At 42.5% G+C, this 21143-nt stretch overlaps 1 protein-coding gene across 1 annotated transcript; it reads left to right on the plus strand.

The window, feature by feature from the left end:
* The first annotated feature begins 13958 nt into the window (after nt 1–13958).
* Nucleotides 13959–21117, plus strand: LOC120033798 (ferritin, middle subunit-like). The gene is made up of 4 exons (XM_038980235.1): nt 13959–14237; nt 14629–14775; nt 15011–15136; nt 20756–21117. The coding sequence occupies exons 1-4, from the start codon at nt 14136–14138 to the stop codon at nt 20909–20911; spliced, it is 531 nt and encodes a 176-aa protein (XP_038836163.1). The 5' UTR covers nt 13959–14135; the 3' UTR covers nt 20912–21117.
* Nucleotides 21118–21143: the final 26 nt, after the last annotated feature.

Here is a 21143-nt window from a genome sequence, read left to right on the forward strand (position 1 = left end):
GTGCTGGTCGAGGGCAGTCAGGTCTGGAGTGAACCAAGGGCTATATCTGTTCTTAGTTCTGCATTTTTTGAACGGGGCATGCTTATCTAAGATGGTGAGGACGTTACTTTTAAAATCTGTAAACAACAACCATAACAGTGGTGAAACCATTAGACGGGGGGAAACGAAGTCTATAGACAGATGGGACCAGGGCTGCTGAGGCACGGGAAGGGGAAGTAGTTTCCCTGCTGGAGCGTGCCGGGGGGATTTGGTTTGGGCTCATATGGAGCAGGAGTTGATATAGCAGGCGATGTCCTGCGCCAAGGTGGTCCACCAGTACTTTTCAGAGAGGGATTGGATAGTGCAGGTGATACCTGGGTGTCCAGCGGCCAGGAATGTGTGTGCCCAGGTCAACAGCCGATCACTTACCCCCGTGGTGACGTAGATGCGTTCTGGAGTGCCGGTAGCAGGAGCGGATTCCTTCCCCAGAGCCTGGCGGATGTCCACATCTACGTCACAAATCACAGGGCCAATGATACGGGAGGACCGACTGATGGGCTGGAGGGTACTTTCAGGACTCTCAACTGGTGTGGAACCACAGGTTACAGGAAAAAAAGGTCTTCCGGCATCCTGGTACCCAGGCAGTGATTTTCATCCTCGACCAGGAGATGGTGGGGTTATGACATTGGAGCCACGGGGGGCCAAGGATGACTTTGTGATGATGACTTTGTGCAGTGATGATAAGGAAGGGAAGGCTTTCCTGGTGCATGGGTCCCATGGTGAGGGTGAGTGGTGCTGTAATGTGTGTGATTGTGCCGGATCCCAATGGTTGCTTTTCCAGGGCTTGGACTGGAAAAGGAGAGGAAAGCGGATGCCAATTTATGGTCAGGGAGGAAGCGAGGTCCTGGTCGTTTAAGTTCCCTGCGGCCCCGGAGTCCATTAAAGCTGTAGAGACAACACTTGAGGGACAGCCAGCCAGTAAAATGGGAACCAGAAAGGGTTTGGAGGAAAACGATGATGGAAAACTCACGCCTACCCTGGAGACGGAAGATTACGAGGTAATCCCCTCTGCCCTAGTGAACTCTGAGTTGGAACACACCGGACAACGCTGAAGCTGGTGCCCCTCCTGGCCGAAACAGGGACAGAGCCACAGCAATCTCTGGCAATGCTGCTCTGCCTAGGAAAGGTGTGTGGCCCGTACTTCCATGGGTTCAGGCTCTCCGGAAGAGAATGCGGAGTGTCAGCTCATTCCATCTGCTGGAGGCTGCCACAGTCCAAAAGGTGAGGGCGTACTCCGCAGCAGTCTGGGCACCTTGCTCACCTCCCTCTCTGCCTTCTGGAGGATGGTCAAAGACCGCCCTGAACAGAACCATGAACCTCTCATAGGAACCGAGCTCCTCCTCTCCTCTCTCCCAGACAGCCGTAGCCAACACCAACGCCCACTCGATCAGCAGGGAAATTACCGTGGCAACCTTGGACCTCTCGGGGGTGGGGGCTCCCATCTGATGGGCGAAATAGAGGGAGCACTGGAGTAGGAAGCCACGGCATTTCGATGGAATACGTCATACCTCTCCAGAAGGGACAGTACGGCATCTCTGACCTGGGCGGACGGCTGGGTAGGCTGGGGGACTGGCTCACTGTGACGACCTGTGGTACGAGGCCCTCTGATAGGGTATGGAGAGCCATGCTAGTGGTGTCGAGGCGGTGGAGAATGCGGAGGACCTCCTCCAATGCTGTACCCAGTTGCGCCAGCTGGTCGTGGTGTTCCGGTGGAGAAAATGACCCTGTTCCTGGACCTTCTGGATGATGGGTTTCTCCCCTGCTGCTTCCATATTGAGAGGCAGTATTCTGCCACATATACGCAGCAAGTCAGGAAGCAGGTGCAGAAAGAGAGTGCAAGGCAAAAATAACAAAACAGGGGATATGTACTGAACAGGAAAACAAGCCAATACTTCTTACGGCTGAAATCCCATTAACGGGATCGATTTGACAACAGCCAGTGAAAGTGCAGGGCGCCAAATTCAAACAACAGAAATCCCATAATTAAAATTCCTCAAACATACAAGTGTTATACACCATTTTAAAGATAAACTTGTTGTTAATCCCACCACAGTGTCCGATTTCAAAAAGGCTTTACGACGAAAGCATACGATGCTAGGTCAGCGCCAAGTTACAGAAAAACACAGCCATTTTTCCAGCCAAAGAGAGGAGTCACATAAAGCAGAAGGAGACAAAATGAATCACTAACCTTTGATGATCTTCATCAGATGACACTCATAGGACTTCATGTTACACAATACAAGTATGTTTTGTTCGATAAAGTTCATATTTATATTCAAAAATCTCAGTTTACATTGGCGAGTTATGTTCAGTAATGTTTTGCTTCCAAAACATCCGGTGATTTTGCAGAGAGCCACATCAATATACATAAATACTCATCATATAATGTTGATGAAAATACAAGTGTTATGCATGGAATTAAAGATATATTTCTCCTTAATGCAACCGCTGTGTCAGATTTCAAAAAAGCTTTACGGAAAAAGCACACCATGCAATGATCTGAGTACAGCGCTCAGGCACCAAAACAAGCCATACAGATACCCGCCATGTTGTGGAGTCAACAGAAGTCAAATAGCATTATAAATATTCACTTACCGTTGATGATCTTCATCGGAATGCACTCCCAGGAATCCCAGTTCCACAATAAATGTTTGTTTTGTTCGATAAAGTCCATCATTTATGTCCAAATACCTCCTTTTTGTTCGCGTGTTTAGTTCACAAATCCAAATTCACGAGGCGCAGTCACTTAGTCCAGACGAAAAGTCAAAAAGTTCCATTACATTTCGTAGAAACATGTCAAACGATGTATAGAATCAATCTTTAGGATGTTGCTATCATAAATCTTCAATAATATTCCAACCCGGACAATTCCTTTGTCTTTAGAAATGAAAAGGAACGCAGCTCACTCTCACGGCCGCGCGCATGACTTAGCTCATGGCATTCTGCCAGACCTCTTAGTCAAACAGCTCTTATTTGCTCCCCCTTCACAGTAGAAGCCTGAAACAAGGTTCTAAAGACTGTTGTCATCTAGTGGAAGCTTTAGGAAGTGCAATCGGACCAAATTTTACACTGTATATTGGATAGGCAAAGACTTGAAAACCTACAAACCTCAGATTTCCCACTTCCTGGTTAGATTTTTTCTCAGGTTTTTGCCTGCCATATGAGTTTTGCTATACTCACAGACATAATTCAAACAGTTTTAGAAACTTCAGAGTGTTTTCTATCCAATACTAATAATAATATGCATATATTAGCAACTATGACATAGGAGCAGGCCATTTACTCTGGGCACCTCTGTGCACCTTTCATCCAAGCTACTCAATACTGCCCCTGCAGCCATAAGAAGTTAAGGGAGGATGATCAAATTGATGATGAAGTCCAGGTGTGCGTAACGATGAAGGCGTGACACATACATACATATATTTCCACAAAAATGTATGACCTTACACTTGCTCAGACCCAATGTATCCACACCCAATGTTGTTTCTAATTCTTATGAAACTCTACCCCATATGACTTGAAATTGTGTTATGTTGTTTCTGTCTGTAGCCAACACACTCTCCATCTTGTGCCAATATCAGTTATTTTTAAGTCTTGGTTCCAATAGTTCATATTTTTTTCTCCTTAGATTGTGAGTCGGATAGGCTCTCTGCAAGGTTTTGTAAATCTTACCTATCACGTGTGTATCTTTTTCTGACTCAAATAGGATTCCCTCACTATTGCTTTGATGCCCAAAAGCTTTTAGGTATCATATAGTGTATTCGGGAAGTAGTCAGACCTCTTGACTTTTTCCACATTTTGTTACGTTACAGCCTTATTCTAAAATGTATTATAGTTTTTTCCCCCAGCAATCTACACACAATGTCCCATAATGACAAAGCAAAAACAGGTTAAGAAATGTTAGCAAATGTATTAAAAATATCACATTTACATAAGTATTCAGCAGTGATGTAAAGTACTTAAGTAAAAATACTTGAAAGAACAACTTTTGGGGGGGTATCTGTACTTTACTATTTATATTTTTGACAACTTCATACTTTTACTTCACTACATTCCTGAAGAACATTATGTACTTTTTACTCCATACATTTTCCCTGACACCCAAAAGTACTCGTTACATTATAATGCTTAGCAGGACAGAAAAATTGTCTATTTCACACAATTATCAAGAGAACATCACCTGTCATCCGTACTTCCTCTGATCTGATGACGCACCAAATACATGCTTCGTGTGTAAAGTATGTCTGAGGGTTGCAGCATGCCCCTGGCATCCGTAAAAAAAATGTTTTAAATGGTGCCAACTGGTTTGCTTAATATAAGGAATTTGAAATTATTTATACTTTTACTTTGAATACTTAAGTATATTTTAGCAATTACATTTACTTTTGATACTTAACCCTTGTGTTGTCTTAAGGGTAAAAAAATGACCCACCACTATGTTTAACAGCAGAGAAATCTCCCTAAATGATATTTTTCAACTTGAAATTTGATGACTTTTCCAAGAGTGACCCCAATATTAGAAAAATGAAACATCGCCTTTGTCATATGTCCATGAAAGCTGTACACCACCAGGGTACAAAGATTGTCTTAGGGTCATTTTGACCCGGCAGTTTTTAAATCATTTACACACCACATAAACCACAAAGACACACACACACACACACACACAATGAGAAATTGAGATTAAGTGTGCTACTGATTGAAGAGAGAAAACAAAAACTTTCTTGTGCATGTGCAGCATCTCCCCTCCACGACCCCACACATGACTCAAGTTCACAAACAAAACAAAAGCAATTTCAAACAAAAAATTTAAAAATTCAGACAAAATAAACATTTCTTGAATGCATTGTTAACTAAATGGGGAACACCGTCAGAGGGTATAAAGGTGCTGCAGATGACAGTCCTCCCAGTTCTCTCTTTGCTGAAGCCATGAGTGCATGTTTCAGTGCCCAACAGGTTGTAGATCACATTTTTTCAGATGTCCAGGAGGAACAAGAGAACAATGATTTTGAAGAGGAGCAGGTATCTGAAGAAGAAGATGGGGAATAATACAACCCAGAGCACAATGCATCCTCTTCAGATGAAGAAGAAATCCCCCAAACTGAAAGAGAGACATTTTTGTCAAAGAAAACAAAATAACATGGTCCTTGTCACCATATGACAACCAGGGCAGGATGGCAGCACAAAATGTCATAAGGATGACCCGAGGGCCACAAGACATGCAGTTGCCCATGCCCAAGACACCACCTCAACATTCTACATGTTCTTCACACCAGCCATCGAAAAAATCATCCTGGAGATGACAAATTTAGAGGGTTTCCGTAAATATGGAGACAACTGGAAAAGGATGGATGAGATTGATCTGCGTGCCTAAATAGGGCTGCTAATCTTAGCGGGTGTGTATAGGTCCCGAGATGAGGCTACATGTAGTCTCTGGGATGCAGAGAGTGGAAGGGCGATTTTCCGTGCCACGATGCCACTGAAAGTCTTTCACACTTTCTCAAGAACGCTACGATTTGATAACCGTGAGAAAAGACCTGCAAGACGTGTGAGAGACAAACTGGCGGCCATAAGAGAGGTCTGGGAGAAGTGGGTGGAGTTTCCTCCATACCTCCATACCTGTAATATTATTGATTTATGTGACTGTTTTCTGTGACACTGATACTAATTACTGATAGTAATCTCTTTTGTCAAAAGGTTGCTGTCCTTTCCGGCAGTATATTCCCAGCAAGCCAGCAAAGTATGGCATCAAGATATGGGTGGCCTGTGACGCACAATCCAGCTACGCTTGGAAGATGGAAGTCTACACAGGGAAGCCGACCGGTGGAGGGCCAGAGAAGAACTAGGGGATGGGAGTTGTGCTTGATGGACTGAGGAGGCACAATGTCACGTGTGACAATTTCTTCACCTCTTATGAACTCAGCCAACAGCTCCTGAAGAGGAAGAGCACCATGGTTGGCACAGTTATAAAGAACAAGCCTGAACTCCCCCCTGCACTCCTCGCTACAAGGGAGAGAAAGGCCTTCTCATCAAAGTTTGACTTCGTGATATGGAACAAGATCAACCCTACTTAGATGCCTGATAAGCAGAACAAGAGGAGGGTGTTCCTGGAGCAGCTGGAAAAGGCACTTGTAACCCCACACATTTAAAGAAGCCTCTACAGTGCTTGTGAAAGCTGTTAGTGGGCTGAATTTTGTCCTGTTCCACCTGAACCTAAAGCTGGGCCAGGCAAGAGGAGGAGATGCCAATTCTGCCCCACAAAGAAGGACTGTAAAACAAATACTATGTGCTGCACATGTGAGAAATACATCTACAAAGTCCATGAACACACACTTGCATAATGTCCTACATGTGCTAATTAGAGTTGATTGATTTATGTTATTCACGTTTTTGTTTTGTATCTATTATCTTATTTTATTCGTATTTATTGTTGTTGTTTATACACCTTGTGGGTGGGGGCAAATGTAAAAAACATGGGAGAAGACTAGTATTTTGTAGTTGAATTCCTCTTTGTACAGTATATAAGAATATATCACTATGTTACCAAAAACATTCAAGACTATTATTCTTTCCCTTCAATAAAATGCATTCAAAACTACTTTCGGCATATTTCTGCTACTTTCTTAGGCTATACAAGTACTATCTCTTGCAAAAAATATTATATTTACACCTACGCAGTACCTTTAGCAATAATAATAATAATAAACCTCTACTTTAGTAAAGAAAACAATTATGTCAGTTGTGGTGTAATAAAAACGAGCGGTGTCCACTGATTATATGCAGTCTTTCTGCTGTGTGAAGAGGGAAACCCCAGATATTCACAAAGTTTGTGACGCATGATAGGTTGTTCCTTCATGCAAAATAGATTTGGGGTTTAAAATTCAATTAACCTGCTTTATTTGAGGGGTTTAGTGAAGGCGGGTCATTTTTTACCCTTAGGACAAGGGGAGTATACAGAATGTTAAAACCTCTACCGCTTCTCTCTCCCGGATCCGGGATCCTCCTCATCAAAAAAGCTGACTAGCATAGCCTAGCCTAACGGGACAGGGATATCATATAATATAATTTCATGAAATCACAAGTCCAATACAGCAAATGAAAGATAAACATCTTGTGAATCCAGCCATCATTTCCGATTTTTTTAATGTTTTACAGCGAAAACACAATATGTATTTATATTAGCTAACCACAATAGCCAAACACACAACAGCATGTTTTCACCATGTTTCCACCGCGTAGGTAGCTTTCACAAAACCCACAAATAGAGATAAAATTAATCACTAACCTTGAACAACTTCATCAGATGACAGTCTTATAACATCATGTTATACAATACATTTATGTTTTGTTCGAAAATGTGCATATTTACATTGCAGCCACCATCACAAATAGCACCAAAGCAGCCAGAATAATTACAGAGAGCAACGTGAAATACATAAATACTCATCATAAAACATTTATGAAAAATACATGGTGTACAGCAAATGAAAGATAAACATCTTGTGAATCCAGCCAATATTTCCGATTTTTTAAAGTGTTTTACAGCGAAAACACAATATAGAATTATATTAGCTTACCACAATAGCCAAACACACAAAAACATTTATTCACCGCCAACATAGCTTTCACAAAAACCAGCAATAGATATAAAATTAATCACTAACCTTTGGACAACTTCATCAGATGACAGTCTTATAACATCATGTTATTCAATACATTTATGTTTTGTTCGAAAATGTGCATATTTAGAGCTGCAAATCGTGGTTATACATTGTGAATACGTAGCAACAATTCACCAAAATCTCCGGAGATATTTTGGACAGTCACCTAATCTAATCAAAGAACTCATCATAAACTTTACTAAAAAATACATGTTGTACAGCAAATGAAAGATACACTGGTTCGTAATGCAACCGCTGTGTTAGATTTTTTAAAATAACTTTAGTAGAACATACAGCATGCAGTATTGTGAGACAGAGGCTCACATATTCTCCGCCTTGTTGGAGCCAACATTTACCACAAAAATACGAAATAACATCATAAATATTCGCTTACCTTTCTTGATCTTCCATCAGAATGTAGTGCAAGGAGTCCTATTTCCAGAATAAATCGTTGTTTGGTTTTAGAATGTCCATTTCTTCTGTCGAATTAGCAACTTTGGCTAGCATTGTGGAGCGCACGTGTCCATCATCTCTTGGCGCAAAGAACGAAAAATTCCAAAAGTCCCAATAAACGTTGAATAAACTGATCAAACTCGGTTGAAAAATCCTACTTTCAGAGCCGGAGCAATTCGCCGTGTATACCGAACGCTTTTCAGAAGACAATGTGGAGTTCCCCCGCGCGCCGTCGAAAACTGACAAAAGAGCTGACCTGTCACTCCAAAAGCTCTTATTCGGCCTCACATCAAGCTAGACACCCCATTCAACCTTCTACTGCCTGTTGACATCTAGTGGAAGGCGTATGAAGTGCATACAGATCGATAAATAAAAGCCAGTTGAATAGGCAGGCCCTGACACAGAGCCTCGTTTTCAGATTTTTCACTTCCTTTATGGAAGTTTGCTGCCAAATGAGTTCTGTTTTACTCACAGATATAATTCAAACAGTTTTAGAAACTTCAGTGTTTTCTATCCAATAGTAATAATAATATGCATATTGTATGATCTAGAACAGAGTACGAGGCCGTTTAATTTGGGCACGATTTTATCCAAAGTGAAAACAGCGCCCCCCTATTCACAAGTGACTACACAAGGGTTAAGTGTATTTAAAACAAAATACTTTTAGACTTTTACTCAAGTAGGATTTTACTAGGTGAGTTTCACTTTAACTTGAGTCATTTTCTATTAAGGTATCTTTACTTTTACTCAAGTATAACAATTGGGTACTTTTTCAACCACTGCTATTCAGACCCTTTACTCAATACTTTGCTGAAGCACCTTTGGCAGCGATTACAGCCTCAAGTCTTCTTGGGTGTAACGCTACAAGCTTTGCACACCTGTATTCAGGGAGTTTCTCTCATTCTTCTCTGGAGATCCTCTCAAGCTCTGTCAGGTTGGATGGGGAACGTCACTACACAGCTATTTCCAGGTCTCTCCAGAGATGTTCAATCGGGTTCGGGTCCGGGCTTTGCCTGGGCCACCCAAGGACATTCAGATACTTGTCCCAAAGCCACCCCTGCATTGTCTTGGATGTGTGCTTAGGTTTGTTGTCCTGTTGGAAGGTGAACCTTCGCCCAATCTGAGGTCTTGAGCACTCTGGAGCAGGTTTCCATCAAGGATCTCTCTGTAATTCTGCTCCGTTCAGCTTTCCCTCGACCCTGACTAGTGTCCCAATCCCTGCCGCTAAAAAACATCCCCACAGCATGATGCTGCCACCACCATGCTTCACTGTAAGGATGGTGCCAGGTTTCCTCCAGATGTGACGCTTGGCATTCAGGCCAAAGAGTTCAATCTTGGTTTCATCAGACCAGATAGTCTTGCTTCTCATGGTCTAAGAGTCCTTCAGGTACCTTTTGGCAAACTCCAAGTGGGCTGTCATGTGCCTTTTACTGAGAAGTGGCTTCCGCCTGGACACTCTACCATAAAGGCCTGATAGGTGAAGTGCTGCAGAGATGGTTGTCCTTCTGGAAGGTTCTCCAATCTCTACAGAGGGACTAACCCCCTTAAGATGTATTTATTTTGTTGTCAATATTCTGAACAAATATTGTAATCACTGTTCTGCAACATATGCTTCAACAATTAATGTATTTGCTGTGCTAGACCTAAGGGATAATGTTAGCTTCATAATTGTTCTTTTATGTTCAAAATCTAGAAAACCATGCCAGATTGCTAAGTAAATTAGCCCTGGAGCATTTAATATAGCTATAAAACAAAACAAAAATATGTTTGGAAATTTGTATTATACATTTATGAATAATCTAAATGTTAGCATTAAACAATCAAGGCCTTTAATAAACACTTGTTTGACAATAATTGTACATATGAAATGCCTTTTATGGTGTCTGACGGAGTTGACATAAATCCACTTAGTTGCATTTAATGAAAAAATAGGAGGTTGTTCCTTTACATTGTGTTAATAGCTGATACTTTGGTCTGTCAAAATAGAAACTTCACATTTTGTTAATATTAAGACAAATATTTGTAGGAAAAAAGTTGATTGTGCAAATCTTTTAAGAATCCCTGAGCTCTAAAACAGCAACATTTTTCTCTCTGCCCCATGGCAAAAAATATCCATAGATTGTAGCTACACTAGATATGATATAACAAAAGATTGTTGTTATCCAGCATTTCTGGACATTACAGGTTTGCCAAATCAAAACACTGCAATAGATTATACAACTAACCTGGTATTGGCAGTACCCTCTTTGTTCCCAATTCTGGAAAGCAGTTATCTTACACATGTCCGTGTCCAGTTGCTGGTGGTTCTAGAAATACCAGAGAAAATGCAGGTAGATAGCAAATAAAAATATATTTCTTAGTTTTCTCTAGTGTTTGTGCATTTGCCTGTTTCCTTTTCATTGCAGGTTTTGCCTTACACAATCTAGTGCAGGAGTATTCAACTCTTACTCTACAAGATCCAGAGCTTGCTGGTTTATTCATAATAGAATCTTCAGCTTATTAGGACTGAACATGATTTCCTTTACAACCATGTATGTATACTTTTTAATGAATTGATAGTGCAATTAAATTGTGTAATCAAGTCAGCAGTTTCTTGACTTTGAGTGCCTCGACTCCTTTTAAGTTAATTGAGTATTAGACATTATTAATTTTGTGCCATAGTCTGGTCTAGTGGTAATGCTGCTGACTCTGGACCACACATGGCCCCTTGCGGCATGGATTCAAACCTACGCCTTCATATCTGTATTCCTCTACCTTTCTGTCACCCCCTCTCATTTATAACTTGAAATCTCAATAAAGAGAGAAAATACTAATATATATAAAGAAATTAGTCATTTCAAGACCATGTACTACCCAAACATGGTGAAGGGAACATAAATAGAATCATGTGTTTTGACATTGGTGGTGACTTTCTGAACTGTTATAGTTAGACCAACAGTTTAAAGTAATACAGAAAAATATTGGTATTTGAGTTCTGATTGACTAAATTGACAACATTTTCAGGAAAGTTGTTGTATTTTCCCTTCAATTCACCAGAACCAGCTATTTGTTTAAAAATGTCTTAGTAAGTTACACAGTATATGTAAGATGCATAGTATAGTATATGTTCCTGCTGTTCTCTCCTTCCGTTTTTCCCTTTCTTCAAATCTGGTATCAGCCGGTCTTTGCCCAAGATAGTGAAGATAGTTCACTCAGGCCATTTACCACTGTCTGCTTAAGGAGGTGGCTCCTTAAGCAGACAACAATGCGATAGTGGTCTGCTTAGTTAGTTGACTTCCATTGGGGGGAAAAATGAAGGAGTAGGCTGTCTCGCTTCCTCTTCCGTCTCTGCTTGAGACTGCAGAATGCTGAGTCACAATGACAAGGCAGAAATACAGCCAGGGCAGAGCCTGAGTCAGTCCATACTGTAGTAGAACCAACAGGACATTATTACAGGAATAAGCAGGGGTGCACATTTCACTGGGGACAGGGGGGACATGCATTTTTGTCCATCCCACCAGTTTTATCATTGGAATGTGATACAAAACGAGGCAACAGTGTGCTTTAGGACCATGCGGAAGCCTCCGAGCGGTCGGGTAGGCTGTTTGTGGTGTTTATTAGACAAAAAATATGTATACACTACCAGTCAAAAGTTTAAGAACACCTACTCATTCAAGGGTTTTTCTTTAATTTTACTATTTTCTACATCGTAGAATAATAGTGAAGACATCAAAACTATGAAATAACACATATGGAATCATGTAGTAACCAAAAAATAATATTTTATACTTGAGATTCTTCAAATAGCTACCCTTTGCCTTGATGACAGCTTTGCACACTCTTGGCTTTCTCTCAACCAGCTTCATGAGGTAGTCACCTGGAATGCATTTCAATTAACAGGTGTGTCTTCTTAAAACTTAATTTGTGGAATTTCCTTCCTTCTTAATGCGTTTGAGCCAATCAGTTGTGTTGTGACAAGGTAGGGGGGGGGGGGGGGATAATACAGAAGATAGCCCTATTTGGTAAAACACTAGGTCCATATTATGGTAAGAACAGCTCAAATAAGTAAAGAGAAATGACAGTCCATCATTACTTTAAGACATGAAGGTCAGTCAATCCAGAAAATTTCAAGAACTTTGAAAGTTTCTTCAAGTGTAGTCACAGAAACCATCATGCGCTATGATGAAACTGGCTCTCATGAGGACCACCACAGGAATGGAAGACCCAGAGTTACCTCTGCTGCAGAGGATGAGTTCATTAGAGTTACCAGCCTCAAAAATTGCAGCCCAAGTAAATGCTTCAGAGTTCAAGTAACAGACACATCTCAACATCAGCTGTTCAGATGAGACTGTGTGAATCAGGCCTTCATGGTTGAATTGTTGCAAAGAAACCACTACTAAAAGACACCAATAATAATAAGAGACTTGCTTGGGCCAAGAATCATGAGCAATGGACATTGGACCGGTGGAAATTTGTCCTTTGGTCTGGAGTCCAAATTGGAGATTTTTGGTTCCAACAGCCGTATCTTTGTGAGTGAACGGATGATCTCTGCATGTGTATTTCCCACCGTAAAGCATGGAGGAGGAGGTGTTATGTTGTGGGGGTGCTGGTAACACTTAACCAGAATGGCTACCACAGCATTATGCAGCGATACACCATCCCATCTGGTTTGGGCTTACTGGGACTATCATTTGTTTTTCAAAAGGACAATGACCCAACACACCTCCAGGCTGTGTAAGGGCTATTTTACCAAGAAAGAGAGTGATGGAGTGCTGCATCAGATGACCTGGCTTCTACAATCCCCCGACCTCAACAAAAATGGGATGGTTTGGGATGAGTCGGACCGCAGAGTGAAGGAAAAGCAGCCAACAAGTGCTCAGCATATGTGCAAACTCCTTCAAGACTGTTGGAAAAGCATTCCAGGTGAAGCTGGTTGAGAGAATGCCAAGAATGTGCAAAGCTGTCATCAAGGCAAAAGGTGGCTATTTGAAGAATCTCAAAAATAAAATATATTAGCTAGGTGGCTAAAGTTAGCTAGGCTAGGGGTTAAGAGTTAAGGTTAGGTCTAAGATTAAGGTCAGGAGTTAGGTTAAAGGGTTACGGTTAGGGGAAGGTTTAGCTAACATGCTAAGTAGTAGCAATGTAACTAAAAAGTTGTAAATAGTTGCAAAGTTGCTAATTAGCTAAAATGCTAAAGTTGTCTGTGAACTCAAGCAACCTTTGGAACGCTAGACGTTCGCGTTATATGCTCACCCAAACGTATCCTTTAAAAGGGAATGCCAAGCATGTCATAGAACAAGGTACATTTTTTAAAACAGATTAAGATGAAGAGGTCGAGGCAAGAGCATTTACTCCGCCCAAAATCTGTCCGCGTGAGATAAGCCCGTTTTTGTGTGGAGGTATATAACAAGAGTGTCAAATTACTTGAGGATTTTGATCGAAGTTTCGTATTGTTTAAGCTTTACAAATGTACTAATATATGTGGATGCACGTGTCATTCCGGCAACTTTGAGCAAAACGAAGTTTAGTTCTGTGTGTTTTTCATACGCGTACCTGCACTTTCATTGGCTAGAATGGTCCCACCTGATCTTGCCTGTCTTCAATCGTTGAGCACATGTATTTCCATTGTTAGATTGGTCACTCGGCTCTCTTGTCAATATAATAAATACTCTTCGCTTTATGCCATGTGTATGAGTGGGATCGTCATCAAATGATCCGCCTAGTTCCTGTTGAAATTCTAATGGTGATTGGCTACTCTCTGTGAGGGTGGATTTCACTGACGCGTTCCGTTTGGAACAATAAATAGAGCGAGCAAGGCTCCTTCCAATTCACAAGTCTGGGAAGACGCATGAAGAAGTTCTTGCTTCAACAGTGATTGAACGGAACTCCTCTGCCTTTGTCCCGCATTGATACCGTAACACTTACTCTAACTGTAATAGCAAAATAGTCGAAGGAACTTTATTTTTGTACTTTTCATTTTGATAAGAAAGAATATCTGCCAAAATGGAGTCTCAGATCCGTCAGAACTATCACCACGATTGCGAAGCTGCAATCAACCGGATGATCAACATGGAGATGTTTGCCTCCTACACCTACACTTCAATGGTAATGAGTCTACCAAGATTACCGTTTTGTTGATCAACCTGTTTATTATTATGCCTGGGCCTAAATGCCTTTTTTTCACCTTTTCTGTAGTCCTAGACAATTAATAGCCGATAAACTCAACTCCGTGAAGTACATATTTGAGTTTTAGTTGGCTTGGTTATTTACAGCCTTCAGTTAGATATAGCTTTCCAAAGAATTTTGGAATCTATCCTACCTTGGACAGAGCGCGTAACAACTCCTCGTTATTTGGCATGTTACCAAGTAGACTATGGACTAGAGGGATCCATGCCTTTGTCATCAAGCTTAGTTGCAACAACAATAACAGAATGCCGAGTCACGTTCAGGTTGTAATTGTTTTCTTTTAACCACACTGTCTTGTTTATCCACCCAGGCTTTCTATTTCTCCCGTGACGATGTGGCTCTGTCTGGCTACGCGCATTTCTTCAAGGAGAACAGCGACGAGGAGCGCGAGCACGCCGACAAGCTACTCTCTTTCCAGAACAAGAGAGGGGGACGCATTTTACTCCAGGACATCAAGGTGAGCCCCTGAACATCGAAAAACCCATTTAGATTGTAGACTGATAGAAATGTCTTTACTTCATGGAGGAGAGTGTCTACAGAGTTAATTTGATCTAGAGAACCTGGAGTAGTCCTGAACATACTGCCTCTAACCACTGAACTGAGTGTGAGGGGTGTAACTCTGTTCAATTTATCCTAACCTTAATGTCTGCTAGTTGTCCTTAACACTTCTGTGTTCACTCTGTCCTGTGTAGAAGCCAGAACGTGATGAGTGGGGCAATGGGCTGGAGGCCATGCAGTGTGCTCTGCAGCTGGGGAAGAATGTGAACCAGGCCCTGCTGGAGCTGCACAAGATTGCCTCTGACAAGGTTGACCCCCATGTAAGTTATGAGGAACTGCACATCACATGTATGTATCACATAGAAGACAGGTACTGTCTCGGGAGATGATCAGGTTGTTGTAGCTCTGACTAATGACACAGGATTGTGTGACCTGCTTCTTCACACGTACACAATAGTCCACAAATGCACACTATACACACAGTGCAGCTAATCAATCAAGTTTATTTTATATAGCCCTTCTTACATCAGCTGATATTTTAAAGTGCTGTACAGAAACCCAGCCTAAAACCCCAAACAGCTAGTAATGCAGGTGTAGAAGCACGGTGGCTAGGAAAAACTCCCTAGAAAGGCTAAAACCTAGGAAGAAACCTAGAGAGGAACCAGGCTATGAGGGGTGGCCAGTCCTCTTCTGGCTGTGCTGGGTGGAGATTATAACAGAACTATGCCAAGATGTTCATAAGTGACAAGCATGGTCAAATAATAATCATGAATAATTTTCAGTTGGCTTTTCATAGCCGATCATTAAGAGTTGAAAAACAACAGGTCTGGGACAGGTGGCGGTTCCATAACCGCAGGCAGAACAGTTGAAACTGGAATAGCAGCAAGGCCAGGCGGACTGGGGACAGCAAGGAGTCATCATGCCCGGTAGTCCTGATGTATGGTCCTAGGGCTCAGGTTCTCAGAGAGAGAGAAAGAAAGAGAGAACGAGAGAATTAGAGAGAGTATACTTAAATTCACACAGGATACTGGATAAGACAGGAGAAGTACTCCAGGTATAACCAACTGACCCTAGCCCCCCGACACATAAACTACTGCAGCATAAATACTGGAGGCTGAGACAGGAGCGGTCAGGAGACACTGTGGCCCCATCCGAAGATACCCCCGGACAGGGCCAAACAGGAAGGATATAACCCCACCCACTTTGCCAAAGCACAGCCCCCGCACCACTAGAGGGATATCTTCAACCACCAACTTACAATCCTGAGACAAGGCCGAGTATAGCCCACAAAGATCTCCACCACAGCACAAACCAAGGGGGGGCGCCAACCCAGACAGGAAGATCACGTCAGTAACTCAACCCACTCAAGTGACGCACCCCTCCTAGGGACGGCATGAAAGAGCACCAGTAAGCCAGTGACTCAGCCCCTGTAATAGGGTTAGAGGCAGAGAATCCCAGTGGAGAGAGGGGAACCGGCCAGGCAGAGACAGGCAAGGGCGGTTCGTTGCTCCAGAGCCTTTCCGTTCACCTTCACACTCCTGGGCCAGACTACACTCAATCATATGACCTACTGAAGAGATAAGTCTTCAGTAAAGACTTAAAGGTTGAGACCGAGTCTGCGTCTCTCACATGGGTAGGCAGACTGTTCCATAAAAATGGAGATCTATAGGAGAAAGCCCTGCCTCCCGCTGTTTGCTTAGAAATTCTAGGGACAATTAGGAGGCCTGCGTCTTGTGACCGTAGCGTACGTATTGGTATGTACGGCAGGACCAACTCGGAAAGATAGGTAGGAGCAAGCCCATGTAACGCTTTATAGGTTAACAGTAAAACCTTGAAATCAGCCCTTGCCTTAACAGGGAGCCAGTGTAGGGAAGCTAGCACTGGAGTAATATGATCAAATTTCTTGGTTCTAGTCAGGATTCTAGCAGCCGTATTTAGCACTAACTGAAGTTTATTTAGTGCTTTATCCGGGTAGCCGGAAAGTAGAGCATTGCAGTAGTCTAACCTAGAAGTAACAAATGCATGGATTACATTTTTCTGCATCATTTTTGGACAGAACATTTCTGATTTTTGCAATGTTACGTAGATGGAAAAAAGCTGTCCTTGAAACAGTCTTGATATGTTCGTCAAAAGAGAGACCAGGGTCAAGAGTAACGCCGAGGTCCTTCACAGTTTTATTTGAGACGACTTTACAACCATCAAGATGAATTGTCAGATTTAACAGAAGATCTCTTTGTTTCTTGGGACCTAGAACAAGCATCTCTGTTTTGTCCGAGTTTAAAAGTAGAAAGTTTTCAGCCATCCACTTCCTTATGTCTGAAACACAGGCTTCTAGCGAGGGCAATTTTGGGGCTTCACCATGTTTCATTGAAATGTACAGCTGTGTGTCATCCGCATAGCAGTGAAAGTTAACATTATGTTTTCGAATAACATCCCCAAGAGGTAAAATATATAGTGAAAACAATAGTGGTCCTAAAACGGAACCTTGAGGAACACCGAAATGTACAGTTGATTTGTCAGAGGACAAACCATTCACAGAGACAAACTGATATCTTTCCGACAGGTAAGATCTAAACCAGGCCAGAACTTGTCCGTGTAGACCAATTTGGGTTTCCAGTCTCTCCAAAAGAATGTGGTGATCGATGGTGTCAAAGGCAGCACTAAGGTCTAGTAGCACGAGGACAGATGCAGAGCCTCGGTCTGACGCCATTAAAAGGTCATTTACCACCTTCACAAGTGCAGTCTCAGTGCTATGATGGGGTCTAAAACCAGACTGAAGCATTTCGTATACATTGTTTGTCTTCAGAAAGGCAGTGAGTTGCTGCGCAACAGCTTTTTCTAAAATTTTGAGAGGAATGGAAGATTCGATATAGGACGATAGTTTTTTATATTTTCCGGGTCAAGGTTTGGCTTTTTCAAGAGGCTTTATCACTGCCACTTTTAGTGAGTTTGGTACACATCCGGTGGATAGAGAGCTGTTTATTATGTTCAACATAGGAGGGACAAGCACAGGAAGCAGCTCTTTCAGTAGTTTAGTAGGAATAGGATCCAGTATGCAGCTTGAAGGTTTAGAGGCCATGATCATTTTCATCATTGTGTCAAGAGATATAGTACTAAAACACTTAAGTGTCTCTCCCGATCGCAGGCCCTGGCAGAGCTGTGCAGATCCAGGACAGCTAAGCCCTGGAGGAATACGCAGATTCAAAGAGGAGTCCGTAATTTGCTTTCTAATGGTCATGATCTTTTCCTCAAAGAAGTTCATGAATTTATTACTGCTGAAGTGAAAGCCATCCTCTCTTGGGGAATGCTGCTTTTTAGTTAGCTTTGCAACAGTATCAAAAATAAATTTTGGATTGTTCTTATTTTCCTCGATTAAGTTGGAAAAGTAGGATGATCGAGCAGCAGTGAGGGCTCTTCGGTACTGCACGGTACTGTCTTTCCAAGCTAGTCGGAAGACTTCCAGTTTGGTGTGGCGCCATTTCCGTTCCAATTTCCTGGAAGCTTGCTTCAAAGCTCGGGTATTTTCTGTATACCAGGGAGCTAGTTTCTTATGACAAATGTTTTTCGTTTTTAGGGGTGCAACTGCATCTAGGGTATTGCGCAAGGTTAAATTGAGTTCCTCAGTTAAGTGGTTAACTGATTTTTGTCCTCCGACGTCCTTGGGTAGGCAGAAGGAGTCTGGAAGGGCATCAAGGAATTTTTGTGTTGTCTGTGAATTTATAGCACGACTTTTGATGCTCCTTGGTTGGGGTCTGAGCAGATTATTTGTTGCGATTGCAAACGTAATAAAATGGTGGTCCGATAGTCCAGGATTATGAGGAAAAACATTAAGATCTACAACATTTATTCCATGGGACAAAACTAGGTCCAGAGTATGACTGTGGCAGTGAGTAGGTCCAGAGACATGTTGGACAAAACCCACTGAGTCGATGATGGCTCCGAAAGCCTTTTGGAGTGGGTCTGTGGACTTCTCCATAGTGAATATTAAAATCACCAAAAATTTAGAATATGATCTGCTATGACTACAAGGTCTGATAGGAATTCAGGGAACTCAGAGAGGAACGCTGTATATGGCCCAGGAGGCCTGTAAACAGTAGCTATAAAAAGTGATTGAGTAGGCTGCATAGATTTCATGACTAGAAGCTCAAAAGACGAAAACGTCATTTTTTTTTTTTTTTTGTAAATTGAAATTTGCTATCGTAAATGTTAGCAACACCTCCTGCCTTTGCGGGATGCACGGGGGATATGGTCACTAGTGTAACCAGGAGGTGAGGCCTCATTTAACACAGTAAATTCATCAGGCTTAAGCCATGTTTCAGTCAGGCCAATCACATCAAGATTATGATCAGTGATTAGTTCATTGACTATGACTGCCTTTGAAGTGAGGGATCTAACATTAAGTAACCCTATTTTGAGATGTGAGGTATCACGATCTCTTTCAATAATGGCAGGAATGGAGGAGGTCTTTATCCTAATAAGATTGCTAAGGCGAACACCGCCATGTTTAGTTTTGCCCAACCTAGGTCGAGGCACAGACACAGTCTCAATGGGTATGGCTGAGCTGACTACACTGACTGTGCTATTGGCAGACTCCACTAAGCTGGCAGGTTGGCTAACAGCCTGCTGCCTGGCCTGCACCCTATTTCATTGTGGAGCTAGAGGAGTTAGAGCCCTATCTATGTTGGTAGATAAGATGAGAGCACCCCTCCAGCTAGGATGGAGTCTGTCACTCCTCAGCAGGTCAGGCTTGGTCCTGTTTGTGGGTGAGTCCCAGAAAGAGGGCCAATTATCTACAAATTCTATCTTTTGGGAGGGGCAGAAAACCGTTTTCAACCAGCGATTGAGTGCTGAGACTCTGCTGTAGAGCTCGTCACTCCCCCTAACTGGGAGGGGGCCAGAGACAATTACTCGATGCCGACATCTTTCTAGCTGATTTACACGCTGAAGCTATGTTGCACTTGGTGACCTCTGACTGTTTCATCCTAACATCGTTGGTGCCGACGTGGATAACAATATCTCTATACTCTCTACACTCGCCAGATTTAGCTTTAGCCAGCACCATCTTTAGATTAGCCTTAACGTCGGTAGCCCTGCCCCCTGGTAAACAGTGTATGATCGCTGGGTGATTCGTTTTAAGTCTAATACTGCGGGTAATGGAGTCGCCAATGACTAGGGTTTTCAATTTGTCAGAGCTAATGGTTGGAGCCTTCGGCGTCTCAGACCCCGTAGCGGGAGGAGTAGAGACAAGAGAAGACTCAGCCTCAGACTCCGACTCGCTACATAATGGGGAGAACCGGTTGAAAGTTTCTGTCGGCTGAATGAGCGACACCAGTTGAGCATTCCTACAGCATTTCCCTCCAGAAGCCATGAGAAAGTTGTCCGGCTGCGGGGACTGTGCGGGGGGGTTTATACTAACGTTACTATCTGTACTTACTGGTGGCACAGACGCTGTTTCTTCCTTTCCTACACTGAAATTACCCTTGCCTAACGATTGCGTCTGAAGCTGGGCTTGTAGCACAGCTATCCTCGCCGTAAGGCGATCGTTCTCCTGTATATTATGAGTACAGCGACTGCAATTAGAAGACATCATGTTAATGTTACTACTTAGCTTCGGCTGTTGAAGGTGCTGTCAGCTAGCAAAGTAAAGTTGCATAAAGGGCGGCAGGTTGCCTAGTGGTTAGAGCGTTGGGCCAGTAAAAAAGGTTGCTGGATTGAAGGTAAAGGTAAAAATATGTTCTGCCCCTGAACAAGGCAGTTAACCCACTGTTCCACGTTAGGATGTCATTGTAAATAAGAATTTGTCCTTAACTGACTTTCCTAGTTAAAAAAGCTGTAAACACATTATCTGCACTTATGCCATTACCACCAGGCTCTTGTGTTAATGTATCTACAATAGTCTGTAGTCATTCTCATGTCTGACCTGTGTTTTCCCTCTTTAGCTGTGTGACTTCCTGGAGACCCATTACCTGAATGAGCAGGTGGAGGCCATTAAGAAGCTGGGAGACCACATCACCAACCTCACCAAGATGGATGCTGTCAAAAACAAGATGGCAGAGTACCTGTTTGACAAGCACACCCTGGGAGGCCAGAGCTAAACCACTTCCATCCCCAGGCTACAGCCTCAGTCAAGGATTCCTGCCTTCTCTGGTAGATCCTACTGGCTTTGCATTTATAGGGAGGGGAGAGTGTTAAACTGGTGCAGTGCACAGCTGTATCATTGAAGTGATTTTGTTGACAACACTACTGTATTTAGGAGGCAAGGCATCTTGTAAAACAATTAAAAAAAATCTCACTAAAGTTTGATCTTTTCTAAGTGTTGACCTGTAG

The sequence above is a fragment of the Salvelinus namaycush genome, chromosome 3 (assembly GCF_016432855.1).
Source record: "Salvelinus namaycush isolate Seneca chromosome 3, SaNama_1.0, whole genome shotgun sequence".
NCBI lineage: Eukaryota > Metazoa > Chordata > Actinopteri > Salmoniformes > Salmonidae > Salvelinus > Salvelinus namaycush.

Excerpts from the sequence above, each read along its gene's own strand:
- LOC120033798 (XM_038980235.1), top strand. The coding sequence starts at position 14,136 with ATGGAGTCTCAGATCCGTCAGAACTATCACCACGATTGCGAAGCTGCA. Across the intron at positions 14,238-14,628 it reads CCTACACCTACACTTCAATG|GCTTTCTATTTCTCCCGTGA; the intron begins GTAATGAGTCTA and ends TTATCCACCCAG. Across the intron at positions 14,776-15,010 it reads TTTTACTCCAGGACATCAAG|AAGCCAGAACGTGATGAGTG; the intron begins GTGAGCCCCTGA and ends TGTCCTGTGTAG.